Source organism: Equus przewalskii, chromosome 2 (genome assembly GCF_037783145.1).
Source record: "Equus przewalskii isolate Varuska chromosome 2, EquPr2, whole genome shotgun sequence".
Classification (NCBI taxonomy): domain Eukaryota; kingdom Metazoa; phylum Chordata; class Mammalia; order Perissodactyla; family Equidae; genus Equus; species Equus przewalskii.
Genome location: NC_091832.1, coordinates 106118901 through 106138910, shown reverse-complemented (window position 1 = coordinate 106138910; position 20010 = coordinate 106118901). Strand labels below are relative to the sequence as shown.

Here is a 20010-nt window from a genome sequence, read left to right as displayed (position 1 = left end):
CAGGAAATGAAGAATCTTTGAAAGGTTTTGAGAAAGAAATGACGGTTTGTATTTTTGGAAGACCTCTCTGGTGGCAGTGTACAGCACAGCCTGGAGGTGAGAGGCAACACTGGAGGCAGAGAAACTGGTAGATGAGTAGTTCAAGCAAGATATGATGAAGGCCTGGAAAGTTAACAGCAGTGGAAATGAAGCAGAGTAGAGGCACCACAGCCAGGGAGGCAGAACTGGCAGAAACTGGGGACTAATTGGATTTAACAGATCAGAGAAAGGAATCTGGAACAACAGCTCAGTTTCTGGATTATCTGAGGACAGAGAGAGAGAGCAGAAGCAGATTTTGAAGGAAAGGGAATGAAAGGAAAGACTGAAGAAGAAACATTACACCCTAGGAGCATTTATAGGCTTTATTCAAAATGGCATAACAGAAATGAAAGTATCTGAAGAATTCTTTGTATTTTTTACTCACCTCAGAATCACAGCTGCTAAAGCTGACAACAGCAGAATTTTTATCCACATCAAGTAAATCTATTGGAACATCACTCTACAGTCAATATTTAAAAAAAAAAGAGTTCAGATGGAAAACTAAAAATTTTCACAAAACATATTTTCTCTAAGAAAGGGTTCTCCTTAGTTCTAGTTTATGTTCATCTTTAATTTATATTTGATAATATGTACTCCTAGAAAATAAATATAATAAAGAATATATTTTATATTTCGATGACCTACTTTTTTCTAATTTGGATTATCAGAGATCATAGAATATCATCTCTCACCATCCCCTTAAAAGTATAATCTTCCTACCTATTTTTGTCAGTGCTAAAAATGTTACCATGGGCTGCAAATAATCATATGGCCATTCTGATTACATCAGGTCATTTTGATCAATGTTAATTTCACCCGTAACACAGAAAGGAGAGTATTTTTGGCCTCCTCTGGAGAGACGGTTTCTAGCGCAATGCTGTTGTGCTGTGTTCTGCGTGAATGGTGCTCCTGGAGTCGTTCAGTGCAGCAGCCCTGGAGCTGCATCACTTAAGAGAGACTTCTGCCTTTAAGTTTTAATTAATAATCTGATCTTTCCACCACATCTTTTTAAACCTTGTCTTCTTCTTCCTGTTTATTTCTTTCTCATTTTCTGATGCATTGTCCATCTTTTGCTTGTTTTCCATTCATTCTACTATCATCCTTTTCCACTCCCTGAAAATCTTCCAATTGAAAGGAAAAATAACTAAATATATTGATGAATGGAGTTGTATATTATTATCCCTAAATTTTACCTAAACTTTGGGATTATCTACTCAGCCAACTGATCAACCTAGAAACTGATCGTTAATGAGCAAGCTGTGCTGTAAGCTATCATTTTAATATTTGGAGCTTAAAAAAAGGTTCGAATACCAGCATTAAAGTTGCACCTCTGTTAAGATTCTCCTAAAGCTTAGCCAAAGAACAAAATCCTTAAGTGCCCCTTCTGACTTCCTGAAACTTAAGTCCATCAGTCTTTTGTTTAACATGTACAGGATAAATAAAAAGTAAAGATATAATTTAGATAATCTATGAGCAAGCTGATTATCTAATGGAAGATTAAGATAAACCTTTAAAATTACTATCTAAACTAAATATAACATTTAAAAGATAAACATTTCAAATTACTGCCTAAAACTAAAAGTGTTCAATAATAATTAGTGCATATGACTGGTTTACAAAATGGATCCAGTCATAAAACAAAGAAATTAGACACTTTGCTTACCTGTATTAAGACATTATCTATTGCTGTCTGCACCTCTAAGGTAAGACTGTAGCTGGCATCATCTTTATTTAATGTAAATTTGTCATTTATGCTAAATGAAGGAACTGCTGACTTTGCTTTGCTTGATTGAGAAGACTGTTGATATTTCTCTCTTTCCTGTAGCACCTTAAGCTGCAGATGTTCCAACTCACTCCTAGAGGAAGATATATCCAATTTTGTCATCTATAAGTGTGAACATTTGGGGTTCTTAGAATGTTTATAAAAATTTGAGACATTTACTTCTGCAAAGTGGATTTTTATTGACTGAGATAGAACTATTAACACTAATAGGAACAAAATTTTTGCTTCTGTGACTGACCAAATGATTCCACTTTATCTCTGATCTAAAAATTAACACATCTTCTCAGTCCCATACCATCAATATTAATAAAGAGTTCTAAGTATCAAGCCAGGTAAATACTCAGTTAATTCTATACACGATAATCAATTGTAACATGCAAATCTGCTTAGTTACATGGAGTACTAATCAGAAGAGAAACTGATTATACTGGGGCAGAGGAACATACTAGATTTAATGAGCAAATATGTAAAATACAGAATGTGTGAAACCAGTAAACATGTACCTTTCAGTAAGACATTAGGGGAGATAGACAAAATAAGGAGGAGGCTGCACAGTATTAACATTTTGGAGGCTACAAGGACGATCAAGAGCCAGTGGTACAGCTGAAGTTCTTCCAAGTGCTGGAGAGGATTCGGCTGAGATTGAACTTAAGAGTCTCTCCAGTTAAGGGGAAAGGCCATATGCAAATGAAGCAAATAGTAATTGGGGTAGACCAACATGAGCCTTAGCTAGCCCCAACTTAGGGGGAAAAGTCGGGGGAGGAGCTTGGAAGGGATCTGTGCCATGAACAAAGGAAAAGATTCACTCACACAAGAAACATTTACTGAGTGCCTCCTATGTACCTATGTTCCAGCTGCTGAATGAGCAAAACAGACATAAGCTTCTCATGAGCTTACATTCCAGTGGTATCAGGAGGGGGCAGACTTAGTTATAAAGATAAGGTAGTGGACTGAGGATGTGAGATAGCAGCCATTAACTCTGCTTGGTATCCTTGTTGTACGAACACTAGAATTTGCTCTTCTGGTGGCTTTGGTGAACTGGCTTGTGGTGAACCTGTGGTATGGCTTTAGTGAACTAGTACTTGTGGCATTTTGCTGCCTTAAAAACTTCTGTAGCTCTCAACTACCACCAAAAAAATTCAGCCCTCCCTACCCCAAGAGGCTGGCCAGGGTTGAAGTAGAGAGAGCAGTCATTAAAAATTTCAGCAAATCCCACTTCTTCTGTGTAGGAAGCACTTTTACTTGAGGCTGGGGTACTTTTTCCACAGGACTGGTCAAGTTGAAAGGCCACAAAAGCAATTGTTGTGTCTTAGGGAGTCAACATTATTCATTTCCAGTAAGAAAACTTATAAGCCAAAGTTACAGATTCAGAAGGGTCCCCAGGAGCAGTGAATATTAGAATTAATGAGGAACAGAACCATCTGTGTTGGTTTCTTTCTAACATGTGAAAACAAAACAAAACACTACAACTAGCCATAACTAAACAAATGAAAAAAATACAATTCTTGATCTAAGAAAAAGTCAGTATAGAATAAAACGTACAAAAAGTATATTTCGAACTCCAAAATATTAATCAGCACTTACTGCTAATTTTCTCAAACTGATAAACTTTAACTTAAAAAGGTGATAAACTAATTAACTGTATAATTCCTTCCAATAAAATATACTGCATCTATAAGTAATAAAAAACAACACACTTCATGAAATGAAAAAAGAGTCAAAAAATCCAAAATTACCGTAAAGAAGAAATTTTATTCTGCATCTCCTGATTAATTTTTAGTTCTTCTCCTGGTCCACTTTCCTTATGAATAGGCTCTGTTGTCAGACCTGTAACCCAGCCTGCAGCGATGAATTACAATTGTGTACCATTAAGTGCTGCTGGTGTTAAAAGAAACCCCAATATACATGCCCCCTTGTCCACCAACATCAACCTCACTTGGTCTTAGGACTTATTTCTCTTCAAAAAACAAAACAAAACACACAGAAGAAATCAAGCTGGAAAATATTTAAACTATAAAGAAATTACTTAAGCATTTTGTGATACTATTTTTGTTTTGCCTGAAACGCTATAATACTATGATTAAGGAAACCTTTCACTTCTTAATTTACAGTTTTAGTTTTCAAGTATGGAATAAGTCAACACATTCTAGCAAATGCAAAAATAGCTGATGAATAAGAATCGTCTTCCAAAAACTACTTTCACGGAAAGTGAAATTCTCATATGACTATTACAAGAATGCAAAAATGACCTACTCAAAAACAAGCGAGTTTTTGTAAGAAATGTACACAGTAACAAAACGTAAATTTCAGTAAATACTTCTTTTAAACCAAAGAACATCATTTAATTTTCAACGATACTGGAGACATGCTAATGAGCACTCTTAAAAAGTATTCAAATATTAGCTATTTTATAAATCAATACCCCGCTTCTCTCCTTATTTTTTAAACAATACAGCTTTTAATGCTGTAGGTAAGAGTGACTTACTAATAATACTTATTAAAAAAATAGTCATTAAAAGCAATTTATTAAACTTATATTTTTATTACTGATTCTTTCTTCAACTACCAAGCACCATTTACCTTACCTGAATATGTGGATACCACGATTTCATCATAGCCATCTTTCCCTACACAACCACCCTGGATAGATGTGACACTTTCAGACAATGCCTAAAACAAATTTAAGATCAAGCACTTCATTAATAACTAAACATTTCACAGATGTTAAGATAAGCCACAAAACTTATTTTCCTGTCTCCAGACTTCAACATAGACTACTGAGTACTTATTACGTGCAGACACTGACTGGAAAGGCAAAAATCCTGCAGAAATGGCAGAAAATTCCAGTGTTTTTAAATTTCAGGAAAGAAGATTGAAAGTGACTCATCTATTTGTGTGTACCACTCAGCTACAGTAGTCATCTAATGAGCAAAAATAGATTATTTATATAAAGAAAAAAGTTTTTTTAAAAAAATTATATAAGCAAAACTCTTAATACATTTAGTCTATTATCTGAATTCCACAGACCACCTCTCCTGTTTTCTCCAAATAGTTTTTGTTTTTGTTTTTGTTTCGGTGAGGGAGATGAGCCCTGAGCTAACATCTGTGCCAGTCCTCCTCTACTTTGGATGTGGGATGCCTCCACAGCATGGCTGATGAGTGGAGTAGATCTGCACCCAGGATCTGAACCACATAAACCCAGCCCATCGAGGCACAGTGTGCAGAATGGTAACCACTCGACCATGGGGCCGGCCCCTCCAAATAGTTTTTTAGATGACTAAAGAAGATGATAGCCTATATGGAAGCTTTAGGAAATTTGCTACTAATGACAGAAACCAAGTTTCTCAGATAGTTCAGGGTTTATATCTCCTTTAAGCAATACTTCAACTAGTCAAGTAGGGATCTGTGTTTTTAACAAGCACTCTAGGTCAGTGGCTTTCAAGGTATTTGGAAAGCAAGCAATAAATTTTATATTGCAAGCTGGTATACATTCACACATGAATACACACGAACATACAATTTAAAGGGTTTGCATTGTACTCTGATATATTCTACTCTAACCTATTTCATTAAAAAAAAATGAGCTGGCAACTCACTAATAGGTTTTGCCCAGTAGTTTGAAAACTCTGCTACGTAATTCTTATCAGGCAAGGATAAGAACCATTGTTTTAAAGGACAAGGTGGAGAGAACGGACTCTGGCAGTAAACACACTAACTCTCTTAACCTTCCCCGAAGGAGGCAGACCTCTGAGTTATTCTGCAAATCAGGCTATCTTAGCTGTTCCTGAGGCTGATTACGTAAGAGAATCAAGTAACAAAGCTTTGATTATAAGTTTGCATAAAGTTAGCTTCATAGGTGCATTTTTAATAAATGTCCCAGTGGATCTCACATACACTAGAAATCTTCAAACTTTTTTGTACATGTTCCCATTAAAGTAATTCTGAAAAAACTATGCATCTCTCTCTCTATATTTTTAAGCTCACCTTTAGATTTTTCATCACAATTGTAAATAGTTACAAAGAACGTAACTTCTATTATCATTTTAAAATGAAACTGTCACATCCTATAACCATACCCATTAGTCTAAATACCAGGACAAATTTATACACATAATCATCGACTTAAAAAATGAAGAAACAGATCCTTCTTTAACAGTTGGAAATTTTACACTGTTCCTTCTTCTTGAACTTTTACTTTCATTCCACTTCCCCCACATACATTTATCTTAATGTAATGTACTCATATACCTGAAATTCTTTTATACTTCTCTGAAACCAAAAAATAATAAATTGAAATTTTTATCTTCTGTGATCATAAAGCTCTCAACATTAGAAATTTCTATCATTATAATTATTAGTACACACAATTGATAAGACAAATATACAAGTTTGACAAAAGCGAAATTCAATAGGAAATGTATCTTGTGAGATGAATGGGACTTTTTTCCTTCCAAATTATTCACGCATCACAAATCAATATCATTTACATAATGCTAGAGTGAGACTGGGTTCAACATCAGTTCTATTCCTATTTTCCATTTTCATAGATAGAAGTACTGTTCAACCTTAGTCACATAAAGATGTTGATGAGAATTAAAGAAATTTTGTTGCTGAAAATTCACTCAATTGTTTAAACATCTTCCAAGTTATCTACCTAAAATCACCAACCAATCTATCACCAAAACATTTTTTTAATGGCATTTCATCTGACAACTTGATTAGGTCCTCCTTCCACTTATTGAAAGCAAAACATCAGACACCATTTGATTTATAGAAGGATGTTTTACCTGGACAACAGAGGTACACACATCCTCACTTTTTAAATGGTTTATTGAGTAACTATTAACCCTAACTTTTACTCGCTTAGAAGTATCTTACTTAACCTTATTAAGAAAAAGTTAAAAAACTGTTAATTTCTACATTTTTCTTGAGGAAGATTAGCCCTGAGCTAACCACTGCCAATCCTCCTCTTTTTGCTGAGGAAGACTGGGCCTGAGCTAACATCCATGCCCATCTTCCTCTACTTTATACGTGGGACGCCTACCACAGCATGGCGTGCCAAGCTGTGCCATGTCCGCACCTGGGATCTGAACCAGCGAACCCCCGGCCGCTGAAGTGGAAAGTGTGCACTTAACCGCTGTGCCACCAGGCCAGCCCCAATACATTTTAAGGAAATTCATTTATCTTATATACTTCAAATACATTTCTCTAAAAGTCTTAGATTGGCAGATTTAGCTAATTCAACTCATATTTAAAAAAAACAGTCATATAGCCATAAAATAGGAGCTACTAGACGATCTAGTATAGACGTGGTTTACGTAAGTAACAACACGGAATGCCGATTAAGGGACCTAAACTCACAAAAGAAGACTTTGGTCATTCCTCAAAATATTGGCAAATGAATATATATTTACAAGTTAAAATATGATGTTTAAGGTGTATATATATATAGAGAGAGAGAGAGACATAAATATATATATAGAGAGAGAGATTCTCTTTTTATGATTTGCTCCTTAACTTTTTTGATTAATCAACTATCAGTCCAGACTCTGTCAGATAACATGTCTTCTCCTGATTAGGAAAACAATAAAGAGAGTGACATCATGAATCCAAGATGAGGCAGCATATATTCGCAGCCTTAGCATAATCTGAGAGCAGTACTTCTGTCATTAGACGAAAGAGTTGGAAGACAGAATTTCTTAGTGCCATACCTGGCAGAGGAGGGAAATGCTATGTCATTACTGGGCTTTGGAATAGAAGTCAAAGAGGAGATTTGGGGTCTAAATAGGAAAATTTCTCAGGGGTTGATGAGAAAAAAATAGGAGATCACCAACAAAGAAGTATTATATACTCTTAAGCCTAAACTATTATTTGCATCATTAGCAAGATGACTTTTTACACCAAAATAAGATAAACAAATATGAGATAAATCCAGAAAATAAGTTGTATAGTGTTTTTATCCCCATATTATCTACATAATATACTTTATCTATGCACCCAAACATCTGCATTTGACAATCTTCAGTTAAAGTTGGGACTGGGAGGGACCACTATTAGAGAACATATACAAAGAAAGAAAGGTTGATAATGAGTTGTGGCTTTAAAAAAAAAAAACAAGAGTCTCAATGCATCCTGCTTGAGGCAGCATGGGGAAACTCCGGACCGGAGAACACCACTTCATGAAAATGAAAGATTCCATTTATACCAGCTTGACTCTCCATATGACTTTGTACCTTGGGATAAAAAAGCTTAATTACATTTAAAATTTGGAACTAAAAATTACTCTTATCTAATATTTCTTCTTACATAGCTGATTTTCGGGTGGATAGAAGTGAAACTGCTGTTTTTCCCTTTCTGCTTAAAGATATTTTTTACGTTGTCCTAACAATATGAAGTTTATTCCCAAAACCTTATTACTTTAAAACAACATGGTCTCATATATGTCACCCAAACACATAAATGTAACTGCTGTACTCTACTACAGAAACTACTTTATACTTAGTTTCTACTTATAGAAACTAAGGCAAAATATTTAATACTTTAGATATACAATATTTAGAAACCAAATGAAGAAGTAATTTATTATTCAGCTTGAAGGGAATAGTCTACTGTTCAAACACAAGAGCAGTCTAGAGAAGATTTCGATAACATCAAAGCAGCAATATTTTAAGCCAAACACAAGATTTTAATATATTTCATCTAAGAAAACTCAAACTATCATAGCCATCTCTATAACTATTTGATGAATAATAAGAATATATAGTATTTTTTAAAATAAACTAACCTGATCGAATCGTAGAACAGGCTCATTTGCATTATCAAAACTATACACTTCCACCATTCCATCATCTCTCCCAACAAGTAAATCTTTAACTCCATCACCCACAATGTCAAAGTTGTCCACACACAAAATACCTTTAAAAAAAATGATACATGCACTAAGTTATTAATAAAACTAACATTATAGTCAATTATATACCAAGTAAGAATGAAAAAAATGTATATACCAAATCAGAATGGAAGAAAAAACAAAAAACTTTGAGCATAATCAGGTATCCTTCTCTTTTCCATCCACGTTCATTCATTTCCAAGGCTTTAAACATAACCTATATGGCAACAGCCCCTAAATTTACATCTCCAGCTCTGGTCTCTCCCCAGAGCTTGAGACTGATATACCCAAGTTCCTATTCAGCAACTTCTCTTAGACATCTATTTGCATCTCAAACTTTCCATGCCCGGAACAACATTCTTAATTCCCCTCTTTATCACATCCCATCAACAGTGCTCCTTCCCCATTCTCCCCTTACCTCAGTATGATACCACCCAGTTGCTCAGGCCAAAAATCTAGACTGCATCTCTTTTTCTCACTTCCTATATCAAACCGATTAGCAAATTCTATCTGCTCTATCGCCAAAATATATATTGACATTGTCTCCTTCTTTCCATTTCCAACTACTATTAGCCTAGTCTAGGTTACCAGTATCTCTAGCCTACACCAGGATAAATTATAACAACTATAACTATAACTTCTCAACTGATCTCCATGCTTCCAATCTTGACCTGATTCCGCCAAAATCCATTCTTCATGGAGTGATTTTTGTTTGTTTTGTTTTGATAAATTAGATCCTGTCATACCCCCATTTACAATTCTCCAATGACTTCCTACTGTACTTAGATTAAAATTCAAACCCTTTTCCAAGGCTCTGTATGACCTACACAGACCTACATGATTTGGCCCTACTCTATCTCTCTGACTTTATCTCATGCCATGCTAATGCATCTAGCCACACTCGTCTTCCTACTGCTCCTCAAATGAATCAAGTTTATCTCTGCCCCAAGTCATTTGCCCTTATTTTTTTCTCTTCTTGGAACATTCTTTTCCCTCAGTTCTTTACATTACTAACTCCTTTTCTTATCAATCAGATCTCAGTTCAAATTTCATCTCTTATAAGATGCCTTCCATGACTACCCAGTATAAAAGCTGCCCTTCACCCTTCCATCCATCATTCTCTAATATATTACCCTGTTATATTTTCTTCAGGTGAATAGCTGAAGTTATCTTATTCATTTGCTTATCCAGTCTCCCCTAACAAGTATTTGTTGAAGGAATAAATGAACATATGAATAAATAAGCTGTACCTATAAATGGCCATTTCACTGCCTACCAAGTCAGATACAGATCAGATATACTTAGAATGGATAAGTTTCTTAGGAAACAGGAATATTCCCTGACCCATTGCACTTCTTCCTTGCCTAACACCAAGAACTCCCAAATTTCAATTAATTCCCTACAGCAAACAATGAAAAATGGTTTTGAGCATAGAATGATGTTACAGATGGACATTAGCCCATAAAAGCCTATCTATCTCAAATTACTATTAGCATTTCTTACTTAAAAAAAATTATGCCAAAAGTATGGTACACGTGCTAAATGAACAAATAGTAAATAAATCTGAGGTGGCCCTGGGAATTGCTAAGCTAAGTCCGCCATGTATTATGAATAAATAAAACAGAATGAATTATAGAATCTAGGATATTTTATTTAATAATCACCGAAATTTCAGAATCTGAACTACATCAAAAACATACCTCCCCTCTTTTTCTCATTTCGAATCTCCCATTTATGTATCGGTTTAGATGTAGTGATCTGAATAAGCCCAAGTTTTCCATCTGATGTTCCAAACATGAGGTCTTCTCCAGAGTCACCTTGTTATAATTAAAGTCAACATATTATATTGATCCCACAACTTATAATATCTATTTGAAATTAAAATATCTTCGCATATATTGACCTTCATGTAAAAATCTCACTTAAAAATATTAAAAAAGACAGAAAACAATTTTGGAGGATGCTTATATATCTACAGAATTTTATAACCATTAAGATAAGAGTCCTCCTCATCATCTGCTATTAAGATGAGGAAACTGAAAATTAAAGTCCAATAACTCATTAATGTTAGTTACTGGCAAGTTATCAGAAGACAACTGTCTCGATTCCAATTCCTGTTGTTTCTACAATTTGCCATTTTCACTTAATACATATTTACATTACTAAAACCCTGAAAGATCTAGACATAACTAACATAATGCACTCCCTTATTTGACTGTGAAAAGTGAAATCCTGGTTACCGCCATTTCCGTTGTGTAGCGCTAAAACAGTAGGTGGGCCAGGAACTTCAATTTCATACATTACGTCAGATCCCTGAAGGAGAATAAGTATTTTAAAACTGAAACAAAATACAAATTTAAAATAATATAGGCACTCATAGATAACATCAATATTCATATTGAGTACTCTAGAATAAAACTGCTGAAAAAATTAGCTCATGAATGTTAACTTGCATTTGTTAGCAATTTTGCATATGTTATCTCATTTTAAAATAAAATATATATAAAATACAAAGATCAAGGAAAGAAATATTTAAAATATCTTTCACTTTCAATACTTTTCATTCTAAATACTTTGTCTGCCTGAAAACTTGACACTGGTAAGTTTTCCAATGTAAACTTTCCAGAAACGAGCTGTTTCTTCTGTCCTCTCTAACTTGAGGGCTTTAACTTAGAGCACAATCAAACATTTAAACAGATCCAAAGTTACCTAAGGAAAATTTTGGCCTTGCCTTTGGGTATTTCCAAAGCCTACTCCAGTGAGAGGCAGAGTGACCTGCTATTTAGATGAGAAAACAAGTTGGGTCCTTTTATTTGTCATTGTTTCAGTTTCACCACTTAATGCTTTAATTTAGTATATAGTATTTGTGAAGCTGTTAAAGAATGAGGTAGAAGTACTTACACTCACACAGAAAAAAACTACAATAAATCATTCAATAAAAAAATTTGCAAAATTATAGTAAATAGGATAGGATATCATTTTTGTCAAAAAAATTTAAATATATATAGAGAACATATAGGAGAGCCATATGCTTTATCTTTTATTTAAAATAACATTTACAAATTCTCAGATATCTACATATAACTATATAAACACAAAAGAATATGCACAAAATTGTTTTAAAAAGGCTACCTCTGGGGCAACGAATTTCCTACAAAGGCAGATGGGGAGTAGAAGAGAAGCGTGCAGGACAGAGGAAAGACTTCAGCTTTTTACTTTCACAAATCCTTAGTGATTATTTTTTTACAATAAATATATGAATCTCTTGTTAAAGTAGAATCCTAGAATTCAGCCAGACCAATGTCTAACTGAACATTAGCCAGCTCCTGTTAAAAGCCTTATTCAAGCAATTGACATTTGGGTGCAGAGGCTAGGGGAGAAATTAATCATCCATGCCTCCAGAATGAAGCTTGAACATTACTTCCTCGTAGGAAAAAAAAACAAGCTCACAGAACCACTGGATTTTTCCTTCTATAAAAGAGATGATGCCCAGAAATGGCCATCTGGCTATGAAATTCCAAAGAGTGAGACAGCCTGTGGTTGCACAGAATAAACAGCTAGACTTTTTATTCAACTACACTTTCACCATCAACTTAAGTTTTTCCACCTGCTATATGTTATTTACATTTAAACTTTTTTTATGGGTCCTGATGTGTGTATGTGTATTGTATTGAAAGTCACTTTCAAGAAGACATAGTTGTAACTATTACTAATAACAATGACCTTAAGCAGTTGTTTCAGCCAATCATGGTTTTTCATAGAAATATAAGGACAATAAAACGATTTTTTCCTCTATCACTCACTCACTTATCCAACAAAGTACCCTTTTTTCCATATATGCCTCTCTACACACTTGCCAAAGATCTCAACACATTTGCCTCAAACAAAAAAAACTGGTTTATCAATTAAAATATTAAAATCTTTTTCCAGTTATAATTTTAAGTAGGACATTTAAAGTGGCAATGATCACTAATTTATCTCAAGTATACATTGTTCATCAATATTCATTTACCTAAGTTATGAAAAATTATAAAAATGCAAACAGCAACCTGTAAAACTCTGAGAACTCTGTCCTGGCAGGCCAGTACTGGTGTAATACGAGGCAATCTTTCCACTGGCAGGCAGATGATGTCATTGATTTTGTCTCCAGAAAGGTAATAATGTTGGTCTTTGCAGTCACAATAATGGTTATAGATGTAACTTGCACTGAGAAAGAGGTCTGAGCCAGATATGTGCCTGAGAAAATTAAAAGTAATTTAAGATATCTATATTTTAAAAAATAAGCATAGGAAACTCCTGAATTTTTCAGAGATAAAAATAAAAGTTTATTTACAGAGTTTACTATTATTTGAGCACAGACTCAGAGAATATAGCTTCCCCTTTCCCCGACTTAATTTCTAGGCTTTTGGTCTAACACTGATTTTGAAAGATAAAAATGAGGATCTTAAGGTGTCAGACTTCTCAACAGCTGAGCTCAGAAAAACTGAAAATAAAGACAAGATAATGATAATTTAACTGTCTGTATCTGAAGACGATTAATATGTCAAAAAGTAACTTTTTTCGAACGTGTACTATGTGCCAAGCACTGTCCTAAGTGATTTACACATATTGGCTCAATGCTCCTACTCTATAAACTAGAACCATGATTATCCCTCTTTACAGGGGATAATAAATGTTCAGTAACCTGTCCACGGCACACAACTAGCAGACAGTGGAGTGGATTGCAGCTCAGGTAGTTTTTAGCTCTAGAGTTTAGCCATCTCACTATCACACTAAATTACCTGGAAAAGGCTTAGATTGAACCAAGTTTTCACTGGGGGAGTTGAAATTTTTTGAAAAAACTTATATACTAGTGTATTATCTTTCATGTCTAGGTTGCTATCACCATGTAATCATAAACAGGGTAATTTTATGTGAAGCTTTCACCTATTTCTCCACCTCTAAGGTCTATTTAAAAATTTTTTGCTACTAAAATTATTCCTTATCCTGTAATGATTCTTACTGATTTTATCTTCCTCAATTATTGTTTAGGTGGCCTCACTTTGTGGCTCTGCATATGATTTCAGTAATCCTCTTAATATCATTTCTATCACCTAATGAAATTCTATATCTTTTCCAAGATTTTAAATTTCATTTTGAAATGTATCCTCATTATATTTGCATTGTATTATCCAAAGCACCACTTGCCAGTCACTATTGACAAGAGTGGGGACAGACAGAAGTATTAAGCAGGGTAGGATGTGTGAGGGGTAACCAATTTTGTAAGTGGTTAGTTTCCTTATTGAATATTTTCAAGTTATAACCTTATTTTCCTATGCAATCTTTAAATGTGGAGATGCAGATAATACATTTTCAAAAACTGAATAAAGAACCTTTCCATTCCAGCTCTGCCACTGCAGTAAAAACATTTGAGAAACTACCTAAAGAGACTACTGGCTGGGAAACTCCTTATCTTCCCATCTCTGTCCACATACCTTTCTGAATGTGGAGGTATGCTAATAATTAATTACTTTGATGTCAGTATTTCACCATTATCACTGGCCACATCTATCTACAAAAGCATTTCAAAAGTATAATATTCTTGCTAAATCACTGACATTACTTCCACTTGCCATTGTTTAATTCTTATCTAATCTTGCCAAAGTTTTACAGCCTAGACATCAAGACATGTGCTGTGCACTATACAGAATTATGCAGGACGGCTGTGCATTACACAGCACTCTGGACTCAATCAGTAGTTTCCAAACCGAGATCTGGCTGCTGATATAACCTGGCTGCATTGGATTCAAATGAAGAACTTTTTCCTTTAAACCTACTCCTAATAATTCTGATCCTGCAGGTATGAAGTAGGACAAGGAATCTATTGTTTTAAGCTTCAAAAGGATTCTCCTAAGTAGCAGGTTTGAGGAACAGTGGATTAAACGAACTTTCAAAACCCTTTCTAGCTCCCCATGATTCAAAAACTACAATTTTAATTGCAAAATTTCACATATCAGGAAGCTATTAAGGAGCTATTTTTCACTTAGAGTCTTACCTAACTCACTCAAAATTATAGCCTATTGGTAGTCACCAACTTTGATGGCCAAAGTGCTACTTAATCAAATGTTTGTCACCTAACCAAAATATTATAAATGGATGTGTAAAAATTAAAAAAGAATAAACATACATAGCTTTAATGCTTTCAGTGAGGTTTGTTTCAAAAGAGAGGAACTGTTTTCCTCTCTTTGTAAAACCTCTAATCTCAGATCCTGCAGCAACAAAAACTTTCTCCTGGGGTGTGTTAAGAACCCCTCCTAGTTCCAGTCTTGCAATCTTCTGCCCCGGTAAAGTCTTGAACACTGTCTGCAAAAATCATTGGGGAAAAAATGTAAGTATACAAATTTATTGTAAGCATTTTCCTTTACTGTAAAAAATGCTGTGATTTTAAACTTACAAAATATTATAGTTCTACTATATAGAAACGCCTTTAGACACAAAAGTATTTACTTCAGTGAGTCTGGTTTTTTGTCAAATATCTTCAAACTTTGGACTATTTATTCCCACACATATTTCAAAGACATCATTAAAATCTAAAGTCTTGCAACTCAAAGTAGGGTTCACTAAGCAGCAGCATTAGCATCACTAACCTTATTAAAAATACACAATCTCAGGCCCATCCCCAGATCTACTGAGTGAGAATCTGCATTTTAACAAGATTCCCTAGCTGATTCCAATGGACATGTTTTTATATTTTAATTATCTTTTTAAAACTAATCTCTCCTGGTTTCTTTATAATTTTTATAAATTTTAGGACTATAGAATTTACTGAGAACCTGAATATATAAGTTACTCTCTCTCTATTTAATTGGAAACATTTGTATCATTAATTTCTTCCTGGTTATTTTCCATTTTATTATTGACATCAGTTTCTTAACCTCCCCCTCAATGACTTTATACACAGAGAATAAAATATCTGAGAGGATATATGAAGAACAGAAATACTGAGTTTCTGATAGTTTTCACCCTCTTCACCTTTTTGTAAATTCCATATATCGTATAATGAATATAAGAGTTCAAATCTCAACCCCAACACTCATAAACTATAGTCTGTGAATATGATGATGTAATAATCACTTCCTTGATCAGGTTACATTAAGTGGCAAAGGTGATGGGATAGCCACTTCCATGTTACATTGTTATAGAAGACTCTGTCCTAGCAGCCCGGACAGATTTTCCTGCTGGCCTGAAGAAGCAGGTCACCATATTGCAAGAGGGCCTGTGAGACGATCACATAGCAAGGAGTTGCGGGGGCCTCAAGGTGCTGAGAGCAGGCCTAGACTCACAGACAGCAATAAGGTGGGGACCTCAGTCTTACAAAAGCAAGGAATTGAATTCTGCCAACCACGTGAGTGTGAAATAGGACCCCGAACTCCAGAAAGGAACAGCCCGGCTGACATCTACAGCGTAGCCATGTGAGACCTTGAGCCTGGACTCCTGACCCACAGAAACTGTGAGATAATAAACGTGTGTTGTTTTAAGCCCCTAAATTTGAGGGAATTTGTTACACAGCAAAGAAAACTAATATATCTCCCTAGGCTGTCAAAGGTGTTTTATAAACAGCTAGCAAATGACTCTTGTGCTACCTGCAGCCTCATACTTCATACAACTACTTCCCTCACAACCCATTTTTCATTGTATATTAGAACATTTTTAATCTAGGGTTATTCACTAAGCAGCATATTTCTCTTTTAAAAAATCCTTCCACGCCCCACCCCCAAAAAAGCAATACATACCACTGCTTCTCCCTTCTTCATGCCAAAGCACATAACTACCCCATCATGATCTCCAACGACCACCTGTAACAGATTGAAGAGAATCTAAAATTACTAGTATTATGTCCTAGTAACTGCATATGCGGAAAACAAGATTTTCAATATATAAATTATGATTTTAAAAGTAGAGATCATAAAATCTAGAAAAGGCAACCCCACAAAAAATAATCTTTCAAAGACTTATAGGAAAGGGCCAAAGAGAAGGAGATGGAGAATCGTTACAGAAGTAGTCAGCCATATATTCTGTTCCTACAATGTAAAGAGAACAAGAGAATAGGGACAGAAATGGCAGGGAGGTAACTTTCTTAACTGGAGCACAACAACATTTTCAGATTAACTTTCAAAACAGATTACCAAATACAGTTATGACTGACCTACTTGAAATTTTTAAACCTTTAAATGGAAAAATTTTAACATATGCAAAAGTAGACAGAATATAATGAATTTTCATGTATCCATCACCCAGCTTCAACAATTATCAGCATGTGGCCAATGGATCATTTTGAAATAAATATAGAGGGAGATTTTAACACTTCTTTCTCAGAAATTGATAATCAAGAAGACAAAAGACAAGGATATAGGTTAGAAAAACAACTACTTTTGATATAATACACAGTCAGACATTCTGAGAAAAATGTGTGATTAGGTGATTTTGCCATTGTGCAAACATCCTAGGGTGTACTTACACAAACCTAGATAGTCCAGCCGACTACACACCCAGGCTCTACTACTAATCTTATGGGACCACCTTCATATGTATATGCAATCCATCATTGACCAAGACATCGTTATGCAGTGCATGACTGTATATGCACATATGTATATGTTGTGTGCATGTACATATATGTGGGGGAGGGTGTAAATAAATAAGTCACTCATCCCAAGAATTAAAGTATAAATGTTCTTTTCAAGCACAAAGGAACATCAGATAATTGGCCAAGTATTAGGACCTAAAACAAGTCTCAAATATCAAAAAGTTGATATTGCACAGACCATGTTCTTAGCCCACTGATTCTTAACCTTCTGAGGGAATCACAAACCCCTTTGTGTATTTGATTAAAGCTGTGAACTTTCTCTCCAGAACAATGAACATTCACAAATAATTATGTACACATTTTCAGATTTATGGATCTTTGGTATAGACAAAGACTTTTCAGATGAAAAAATACTTAAGTGTTAATTAAGGTTTTGATTTTTTGATAATATACTATTCCAGTAATTTGTAAAACAATAATCTTTTACAGGGATTCCCAAAGTGTGGTTCCTGGACTCCTGGGCGTCAATGAGAACCTTTTAGGAAATCTGCTAGGTCAAAATTATTTTTCTAAGTAAGTCTTTATTTTCCTTTTTCACTAGGTTGATATTTGCAATGATGGCAAGAAGTAACGGTGGGTAAAATTACCAGTGTCTGACAGGAATCAAAACAATGACACCAAACCATACCCGTAATCGGTAATCTTCATCACCATTTGAGAGTAACAACAACAAAAAATCCAGTTTCATGTAAGAATGTCCTTGATGAAGCAATCACATTATTACTCTTATTAAACCTCGACCCTTGAGTACATCTTTTTAATACTTAGTGTGGGAAAATAGGAAGGATGCATAAAGCACTTGTGCTGCATACTGAAACAGTCTTGAGGAAAAGCACTAGTATAAATTGAGTTATGAGCTGAACTATGTCTTCTTTTCAAGAAACACTATTTTTAAGAATGAAAGAACAATCAACAACTATTATTATTAGCACTTGGGTATTTCATGGACATTTTTTAAAAACTGAAGGAAGTGAGCCCGTCATTTCAAAGGAAAGCAACTGACAGTATTTGCTACCAATGATAAAGTTCAAGCTTTCAAGTGAAAATCAGTACTTTGGAAGACTTGTATCTGACACTGTGAGCCTGACAGCTTTGCAATACTTAACTTTTCTGATGAGATCAGCCGTGATATTAACAAATGTGATTTCTTTGATATATTGAAAAATGTGTCAACATTTGGAACATCTGTATAATTCAAATGAACCAATAATCTCATATGACCATCACAGGATGCTATAAATTCATGCAAGGGTAAAAGATGCATTCAAAGTATAATAAGACCGACCAGTGGATTTAAATGTACCGAAGTATGAAAAGCTAATGAATATAGTTTCAGAGTGCACACTGCACCTAATGTTTTAGAAACCACTATTTGTCAAGTATAGGTGTTGTATCAAATATGAAGAGCAATAATTATCTGGAAAAGCTATCTGAATACCCCTCCCTATTTTCAACTATGTATCATGTAAGCTAGATTTTCTTCATATACTTCAACCAAAACAACATATCTCACGCACAACTAGAAGGACCTACAATTAGAACATACAACTATGTACTGGGGGGCTTTGGCGAGAAAGAAAGAAAGAAAAAAAAAAAAGATTGGGGTCTGGCCCCGTGGCCAAATGGTTAAGTTCACACACTCTGCTTCAGTGGCCCATGGTTTCCTCGGTTGGGACCCTGGGTGCAGACCTAGCACCATGCATCAAGCCATGCTAAGGCGGCATCCCACATGGCAGAACTAGAACCATCTATAACTAGAATATACAACCATGTACTGGGGGGCTTTGGGGAGAAGAAGAAGAAGAAAAAAATGATTGGCAACAGATGTTAGCTCAGGTGCCAATCTTATGCCGGACTAAAGAATTTGCAAAACTGTAATACAACGCCACTATGCTCATTGAATTTTTTTGTTTTTGAAAAGTTATTAGTCATAAAAATGTTATTTATGTAAACATGTAATTTTCTAATTATTTTCAAAAATAGAATAATAAATATTTTAAACATTTCTTAGTTTGAATTTTAATACAATAAGTATTGATAGATATAACCTACATAAGCAAAAGTTCTTTGGGATCCTCAATAATTTAAGAGTGTAAAAGGGTCCTGAGACCAAAAAGTTTGAGAAATGTTGATCTAGTGAACTGAATACTGTAAATGACAATCAGAAATCTGTTGATTTATCTTGACAAAAAGTTAATATATCAGGACACTGCATTTATTTTGCAGCTACTAAAATATCCTACTAGTCTTCTAAGAAATTATAATTGTCTTGTGGAAATCATAATTCTCTTGTCTCATAGGATCAACATTGCGATAAAATTAATCAATATTGTTAAATATAAAGTTCAACATCAAAATAGTTTATTACTCTTAAAAATATGATAAAGTTTTTAAAAAAACATTTTCTCTATATCCTATTGTGTTTTCTATTTCTTTTTTCATATACACAGTCTGGCATACACAAGTACACACAGAATAAACTATTACCAGAAAAATGGAATATGTTTTTTAACAAGTTTGATTATACTCGTTACTAACTGTACAAATAATTACAATGACCAAGAAAGTTAGTTTGTAAATGTCTCTTGGTACTCCAACCCCTGTTCGAATTAAAAGAAATTCATTTCCATTTTA

The 20010-nt window shown here is 34.5% G+C and overlaps 1 protein-coding gene across 15 annotated transcripts in view; it reads right to left on the bottom strand.

Annotated features, from left to right (window-relative positions):
• The window catches only part of BBS7 (Bardet-Biedl syndrome 7), a 34767-nt gene that overhangs the window by 12716 nt on the left and 2041 nt on the right, over positions 1 to 20010 (bottom strand). For all 15 annotated transcript variants that reach the window (XM_008533205.2, XM_008533200.2, XM_070609186.1 and 12 more), the window contains 10 exons: positions 16523 to 16585; positions 14917 to 15092; positions 12800 to 12986; positions 10991 to 11063; positions 10451 to 10567; positions 8646 to 8776; positions 4447 to 4531; positions 3598 to 3700; positions 1742 to 1934; positions 464 to 538 (listed from right to left, as the gene is read on the bottom strand). In XM_008533205.2, coding sequence (XP_008531427.1) covers positions 464 to 538; positions 1742 to 1934; positions 3598 to 3700; positions 4447 to 4531; positions 8646 to 8776; positions 10451 to 10567; positions 10991 to 11063; positions 12800 to 12986; positions 14917 to 15092; positions 16523 to 16585 — 1203 coding nt within the window. The remainder of the gene's footprint in view (positions 1 to 463; positions 539 to 1741; positions 1935 to 3597; positions 3701 to 4446; positions 4532 to 8645; positions 8777 to 10450; positions 10568 to 10990; positions 11064 to 12799; positions 12987 to 14916; positions 15093 to 16522; positions 16586 to 20010) is intronic.